This window comes from Danio aesculapii, chromosome 22 (genome assembly GCF_903798145.1).
Source record: "Danio aesculapii chromosome 22, fDanAes4.1, whole genome shotgun sequence".
Classification (NCBI taxonomy): Eukaryota; Metazoa; Chordata; class Actinopteri; order Cypriniformes; family Danionidae; genus Danio; species Danio aesculapii.
The window spans coordinates 1,648,830-1,657,815 of NC_079456.1; the positions used below are offsets into that span (position 1 = coordinate 1,648,830).

General features: G+C 37.4%; 1 protein-coding gene across 1 annotated transcript in view; it reads right to left on the reverse strand.

Annotated features, from left to right (window-relative positions):
- The window catches only part of lamb3 (laminin subunit beta 3), a 29,090-nt gene extending 25,968 nt beyond the window's left edge, over nucleotides 1–3,122 (reverse strand). The window contains exons 1-2 of the mRNA XM_056447642.1: nucleotides 2,950–3,122; nucleotides 820–974 (exon numbers count right to left, since the gene is read on the reverse strand). Of these exons, the coding sequence (XP_056303617.1) occupies nucleotides 820–974; nucleotides 2,950–2,980 (186 nt within the window). The 5' untranslated portion in view covers nucleotides 2,981–3,122. The remainder of the gene's footprint in view (nucleotides 1–819; nucleotides 975–2,949) is intronic.
- Nucleotides 3,123–8,986: the final 5,864 nt, after the last annotated feature.

Below are 8,986 nucleotides of genomic sequence, written 5' to 3' on the forward strand. Positions count from 1 at the left end.
TTAATTTTGCTTTGATTTAACTTCAAGTATTAAAATATCAATCTAATATTTAAAAAAAAACATCAAAACTAGTCATATGTTCGTCTAAAATCAAAATGTACGATGTTTATTTTTGCTGGCTCCTTTTGTTGTCCATAAGGTGAGTAATTAATATGCGCAAGGTAATCCACTTGAAAAAACAGTTTGTTTTGGTAATCTTCAATCAAACTCTGACGATCTGCTTCTACCTTTCTGTTGATGGCAACTTAATGGTTTCCATAGGAACTATATATCAACATTCTTAACTACGCTTCATCGTTAGTGATGCGCAAAAAGAAAGCGCGGCTGCTACTCAATATTGCATTTTAAATAAAAGTTTCAGCAACTTCTGGTTCGTGCAGACTTTGTAAATCATATTAATATTACTATTTTAGGGTGGCGTGGTGCCTCAGTGCTTAAGCACTGTCACCTCACAGCAAGAAGGTTGCTGGTTCGAGCCCTAGCTGGGTCAGTTGGCGTTTCTATGTTTGCTTTTTCTCCCCGTGTTGGTGTGGGTTTCCTCCGGGTGCTCCGGTGTCCCCCACAGTTCAAACTCATGCACTATAAGGGAATTGAACAAGCTAAATTGACCGTAGTGTATGAGTGTGTGTGTGTATGGGTGTTTCCCAGTACTGGATTGCGGCTAGTAGGGCATCCGCTCTGTAAAACATATGCTGTAATGGTTCATTCTGCTGTGCCAACCCGTGATGAATTAATGAATGAATTACTATTCTAAAGCTTTTTAAACACAAGTTTACATGTGTCTAAATGGACTGTGCTTGTGCTGTAGGTGCGTCTCACCTGTCCGTGTGGAGAACAGACCACCTCAGAGCCCATTAGACCGCATGTGGAGGATGCACGCAGGTTCTGCTCCCGACCCAGCAGCAGATCATCCATTGCTGGGTAACAGGCTCCACGCCGACAGTCCTGCTGTGCCGAACACACGGCAGACAGAGCTGGAGAACAACAGCACAGGCATGTGAGACTGCAGGTACATTTCAAGCATTTTACATTTGTTTTTTATTAAACTGGAATGATAAACTACAAATGTGTCACTTGATCTAAACTATATTAATTATTATTATTAATGTGAAAAATGCAGAATTCTTAAATGTGAACTAATGTATTTTTAAACTTTAAAAAAAAAATAACAGAGTTGATGATAACAGAGTTGACAGTAACAGAGTTAACAGAGTTGACCGTAACAGAGTTGACAGTAACAGATTTGATGATAACAGATTTGACGATAACAGAGTTGATAACAACAGAGTTGACGATAACAGAGTTGATGATAACAGAGTTGATGAGAACAGAGTTGATGAGAACAGAGTTGACGACAACAGAGTTGACGATAACAGAGTTGATGATAACAGAATTGATGAGAACAGAGTTGACGACAACAGAGTTGATAACAACAGAGTTGACGATAACGGAGTTGATATCAACAGAGATGATGATAACAGAGTTGACAGTAACAGAGTTGACAGTAACAGAGTTGACAGTAACAGAATTGACGATAGCTGAGGTGACAATAACAGAGTTGACGATAGCAGTTGACGATAACAGTCGACTGACAGAGTTAACGATAACAGAGGTGACGGTAGCAGAGTTGGCGATAACAGAGTTGACAGTGACAGAGTTGACATTGACAGAGGTGACAATAACATAGTTGACGAGAGCAGTTGATGATAACAGAGTTGACAGTAACAGAATTGACGATAGCAGAGTTGACGATAACAGTTGAGGATAACAGTCGACTGACAGAGTTAACGATAACAGAGGTGACGATAGCAGAGTTAACTATAACTGAGTTGGCAATAGCAGATTGGACGATAACAGGGTTGGCGATAGCAGAGTTGACAATAACAGTCAACTGATAGAGTTGACGATAACAGAGTTGACAGTGACAGAGGTGACAATAACAGAGTTGGCGATAGCAGTTGACGATAACAGTCGACTGACAGAGTTGACGATAACAGAGATGACGATAACAGTGTTGACAATAACAGTCGACTGACAAGTTGACGAGAACAGAGTAGACATTAACAGAGCTGACGATAGCAAAGTTGACGATAACAGGGTTGATGATAGCAGAGTTGACGATAACGTAGTTGACAATTATAGAGTTGATGATAACACAGTGACAGAGTTGACAGTGACTTTTTTGTTGTTGTTCTCAAACATTGCTGTTTACATAAACATTCATTAATACATATAAATCACCAAACAGCTCAAGTTTACCCCTGAATAACCTCATAAAACAACACTTTATCATGGTAAAAAATAAAAGTATAGTTGAATTAAAGCAGTAAAACTGAAATACTGTAACATAATACTCTAATAGTCTATTTACATACATAACAGTTTGACAGATTATATGAATTAGCATGTATAGAATATATAATTTAGGGTTCCCAAAGTACTTGAATTTCAGACATATGGATTGGAAAGTACTCAAAAGCAAACATGGGTTCTTGAAAGTCCTCGAGTTATATTTAAAAATGAAATTTGTTTATGGTTTTATTTCAACATTTGTACCGTACAGCTGTCCAAAAACAGAATGAAACAAAGATAAATTCTTGTACAATAACACTGACAAATAACGCACATTTGATCAACATTTCAGAAACCGCATTTATCATCACCAGTGTTGAATTCAACTAATTTTATTACAAATCTTTGAACATGACTGATGAAAATAGTCAATTTAAAAAAACTCTGATATTTCTAGCATAAATATTAAGTGTAAGTGAAATGTTAAGAACTGTAAGGATTTTCATGACGCTACATATGCTGAGCTCTGATTTACAAAAGTGCTTGATCTAAAGTTAATGATGCTTTAAAAAGCCATTGAAAGCCCTTGAATCTGCTGTTGGTGAGACCCTGATCATTTGTTTTATGGTGTACAGAATAAAAACTGTGATCACAAACCTGCCAGTGAAAGTAAAATCCACGTCTTCATCCAGAAAATATTCAGATCTGAACCAATAAAGGACGTTTCTTTAAAACTCAACTGAAGGAGAGATTAAATCTAGATCAGCATTAATATAGTGTGCTAAACTGAGGAGCTAGCGTGTGGATGTTGTAGATCTGTGTTCAATGCAGCGTGTGTGTTTGCCTTTTATTTGTCCCACCTGAGTGTGTGTGTATTACACCTCAAATCGTCACACCCTGCATAGCATGAATCGACATGCAAACACACACACTCACACACTCACACACTCACATCCTCAAAGTAACAGTGATGGAATTTAGTCTTGATTCATTAATGTTATGCATCAGGTATGAACATCTTCGTCATCTTCATCTTCAAGCCAGTTTACCTTCAGCTCATGATTACAGTGAGTGAAATATTCTGATTTATACATGAACTGAATGACATTTCTATAGGCTATGTGATGAAGTTACGTGTGTAAGAGAGATTTTGTGTGTGTGCATAGTAAAGAGTTATGTGTGTGTGTGTGTTATGTTTTAAAACCCCTGGCCTATGGACACTGATTTAAGCTCTGCGTCTGTGTGATGAAGAGTTACATGTGTGTGAGTGTGTTTTTAAAACTCCTGACCCGCGGGCACTGATTTCAGCTCTGTGTGTGTGTGTGTGCGTAGGGTGTGTCTCGTCTGAGGTGAGACAGTGACTCACACAGACTGAGGTGCCACACCTGAGCACAGCTGCCTGATCACCATGACAACCACATCAAAGGAGGGGCTCTCATTTCAAACACCCATAAGCACACATAAACACACACACATTCATAAACACACATATAGACATTCACAATTATGCATTAATGCACACTGATATATATTCATAATCACACATAGACATTTATGAATATGCATAAACACACACTCATACATATTCATAAACATCTATAGACATTTATGAATATGCATATACACACACTCATACATATTCATAATCACACATAGACATTTATGAATATGCATAAACACACATTCATACATATTCATAAACATCTATAGACATTTATGAATATGCATATACACACACTCATACATATTCATAATCACACATAGACATTTATGAATATGCATAAACACACACTCATACATATAAACATCTATAGACATTTATGAATATGCATAAACACACACTCATACATATAAACATCTATAGACATTTATGAATATGCATAAACACACACTCATACATATAAACATCTATAGACATTTATGAATATGCATAAACACACACTCATACATATTCATAAACATCTATAGACATTTATGAATATGCATAAACACACACTCATACATATTCATAAACATCTATAGACATTCATGAATATGCATAAACAAACACTCATACATATTCATAAACATCTATAGACATTAATGAATATGCATAAACACACACTCATACATATTCATAAACATCTATAGACATTTATGAATATGCATAAACACACACTCATACATATTCATAAACATCTATAGACATTAATGAATATGCATAAACACACACTCATACATATTCATAAACATCTATAGACATTAATGAATATGCATAAACACACACTCATACATATTCATAAACATCTATAGACATTAATGAATATGCATAAACACACACTCATACATATTCATAAACATCTATAGACATTTATGAATATGCATAAACACACACTCATACATATTCATAAACATCTATAGACATTAATGAATATGCATAAACACACACTCATACATATTCATAAACATCTATAGACATTAATGAATATGCATAAACACACACTCATACATATTCATAAACATCTATAGACATTTATGAATATGCATAAACACACACTCATACATATTCATAAACATCTATAGACATTTATGAATATGCATAAACACACACTCATACATATTCATAAACATCTATAGACATTTATAAGCACACATGCAAATGTATATTCATAAACGCACTTATAGATATTCATAAATACCCATAGACATTTACAGCACATGTGTAGATTTATAAATATCTATAACACATTTATAGACAGCTATAAATATTCATAAAACCCATTTATACATATTAATAGAAACATATAGATATTAATGAATATGTGCATATGCAAATGTTTATAAATGATCTTATAAACATTAATGAACACTCATAAATTTACACTCATCCATATTCATAACCTCACACAGACATGTCGATTTATAAATATTCATTAATGCACTTATAGACTTTCATAAATATTCGTGGACATTCATACATTTGTGAAACCACACAGACATTCATAAGCATTCACAAACACAGGTAGACGTTCATGAACTCGTTCACATTCATAAAGAGAGATGTAAATATTCATAAGCATGACCTTTTGTAAAATTCAAATGTGCAGATAAACAGATATTCATAAACGTAAACATGCATATTCATGACATAATTATACATATTCATAAAGCAAAGACATACACAATCTTTAACACAAGCTTATGTGCATTAGGGATTGTGTGTGTGTGAGTGAGTGTGTGTTAATGCAATGTTCCTCTGTGGTTTGTTCTGAATGAGTCTGTGTGTGCGTGTGTGTGTGTGTATGTGTGTGTCAGCACATTGAGTCCGTCTGCTTCTGTGCTCCTCCAGTTCATGTTCACACACGTCTGAACGTCATCGCGTATGCTTTAATGCAGCGTATCATCAGCTGGTGTACTGTGTGTGTGTGTGTGTGTGTGTGTGTGTGTGTATGTGTGTGTCAGCACATTGAGTCCGTCTGCTTCTGTGCTCCTCCAGTTCATGTTCACACATGTCTGAACGTCATCGCGTATGCTTTAATGCAGCGTATCATCAGCTGGTGTACTGTGTGTGTGTGTGTGTGTGTGTGTGTGTGTGTGTGTGTGTGTGTGTGTGCGTGTGCGTTCGCTTCATCTGAACATGTAATTGGTCTTTCTGAAACACTCACAGAAACACTGATCGTGTCTGACAGATGATCCCAAACACTCTCAATCAACAGAACAGCTTGTTTTCCTACTGTGTGTGTGTGTGTGTGTGTGTGTGTGTGTGTGTGTGTGTGTGTGTGTGTGTGTGTGTGTGTGTGTGTGTGTGCGTGCGTGCGTGCGTGCGTGCGTGCGTGCGTGCGTGCGTGCGTGTGTGTGTGTGTGTGTGTGTGTTTTACTGCTTGTCTGGATCTAATCCGATTAATGTCTCCATTGGAATGTCCACATACCAACACACACTCACATCTGAACTCACGTCACACACACACGTCACACACACACACACACTAATCACTGGTTTTCTGTTAGTGTTACTGAAACAAAATAGCTTGTGTAGATCAGACTCTGAGTTCTGATTGGATGCGCTGGAGTGTTTGGCCGTTGCTTTCTGATGTGTGCTGATTGGCTCATATTGCTATGTTGCTAGGGTGTTGATTAACAGGGTGTTGCTAGGGTATTGTGATCACTGGGTAGTTGCTAGGGTATTTTGTGTGGTTGTCAGGGAGTATCTCTGGTACACTCATAAGCTCCCGTTCCACCACATCCCAAAGGTGCTCTATTGGATTGAGCTCTGGTGACTGTGGAGGCCATTTGAGTACAGTGAACTCATTGTCATGTTCAAGAAACCAGTCTGAGATGATTCAGGCTTTATGACATGGTGCGTTATCCTGCTGGAAGTAGCCATCAGAAGATGGAGACACTGTGCTCATAAAGGGATGGACATGGTCAGAACAATACTCAGGTAGGCTGTGGCGTTGACATCATGCTCAATTGGTACTAATGGACCCAAAGAAAATCTCCCCCCCACCATTACACCACCACCAGCAGCCTGAACCGCTGATACAAGGCAGGATGGATCCATGCTTTCATGTTGTTGAGGCCAAATTCTGAGCCGAGCATCCGAATGTGTCAGCAGAAATGGAGACTCATCAGACCAGGCAACGTTTCTCCAATCTTCTATTGTCCAGTTTTGGTGAGCCTGTGTGAATTGTAGCCTCAGTTTCCTGTTCTTAGCTGACAGGAGCGGCACCCGGTGTGGTCTTCTGCTGCTGTAGCCCATCCGCCTCAAGGTTGGACGTGTTGTGTGTTCAGAGATGCTCTTCTGCAGACCTCGGTTGTAACGAGTGCTTATTTGAGTTACTGTTGCCTTTCTATCAGCTGGAACCAGTCTGGCCATTCTCCTCTGACCTCTGGCATCAACAAGGCATTTGCGACCACAGAACTGCCGCTCACTGGACATTTCCTCTTGTTCAGGCCATTCTCTGTAAACCCTAGAGATGGTTGTGCGTGAAAATCTCAGTAGATCAGCAGTTTCTGAAATACTCAGAGCAGCCCGTCTGGCAGCAACAACCATGCCACGTTCAAAGTCACTTAAATCCCCTTTCTTCCCCATTCTGATGCTCGCTTTGACCTGCAGCAGATCGTCTTGACCATGTCTACATGCCTACATGCAGTGAGCTGCTGCCATGTGATTGGCTGATTAGAAATTTGCATTATTGAGCAGTTGGACAGGTGTACCTAATAAAGTGGCCCGGAGAGTGTGTATGTGTGTGTATATAAATATATATAAATACAGGGGTAGTGATAATAATAAAAACAAACTATAATATCCAGAAATATGTCTGCATAAATAAATAAATAAAGAAAGAAAATGTTAAAATACTGTTTAATTAAATAACTGAATAGAAAAAAATTAAGATATTTTAATATATGCCATCATTTTAACTGCGAAAATAATAACAAATGACTGACAACACTAATATACAAATAATGTATGAACATTTTCACACTTCTGTGAGAGAAATCATCTGAAATTATGAGAAATACAGTCTGCAGATGTATAAACGCCGGCAGAGCGTTTAATATGTAGACACAATGACTTGCTTTAGTTGTTTAACAGGCGAATAAATGTTTGTTCTCCTACTCAGATGTTCAGATGAGGATTAACTAGTATAACATAAACACTCTAACAGTACATTTACCACTAATATCTATTTTCTAATAAGACACATGAGCTGGGATTAATAACACACACACACACACACACACACACACTCTTATATACAGGGGCGCCGCTAGGGGTGGGGAAGTTAGGAAGATTCTAAGGGCCCATACATTTAGAGGGGCCCCAGAGACATTATCAAGGGCCCGCGCCAATCCCCCTCCCCCCGCTCTTTTATATCAGCTTGTCATAGGGCCCATGGTGGCCAGCGGCGCCCTTGCTTATATATCAAAACAATATCAAAAGATGTCGCATATTTTATACGTATATAGTCATTTCTATACAACACTATATCAATGTTTTCACTTCAGAAGAGTTAAGAAATTAATATTTAGAAGAAAAACACAATAAATTAAAGCATTCATTATTTAAAAACAATGCTCCAAATGCTTTATATCAATAAATATGCATCTGATGTTATAATTAATCTTCATTTAGTATGTGTGTGTAATTCCTGTGGTTTGTTTTGTTCTCTTAATTCGTTTATAAAATGTCAATAAGTATTATGTACACTGAAAATTCAGTCAAAACACAGATTTATCCACTTGTTGAGTCCATATTTGGTATTTTGGGAAATAATAAAATAAAAAATAAATAAAAACTGGGGCCAGTGCGACATCTAGAGGATAAAGACAGGAACACACTGATCTATATATAATGACAATAATATATAATGTTCTCTGTTATACATCAGTGCACGAGTATCTGAAAATACATGATGTCACACGATGTATTATTAGATGTATTTAGGGTGAGATAATAATTACTAATAATTATTGATATAGTTTTCCCAGTGTTGGGTTGCAGCTGTAAGGGCATCCGCTGTGGAAAACATATGCTAGATAAGTTGGCGGTTCATTCCTCTGTGGCTACCCCTGATTAATAAAGGGACTAAGCCGAAAAGAAAATGAATGATTGAATGAATGAATGGATTGATATAGCATACACATAGCTTTTATTTTGAGGTGCTTAATCTGCTCAGCTTTTATTTTGAAGGGTCTTCCCTACCGGAAG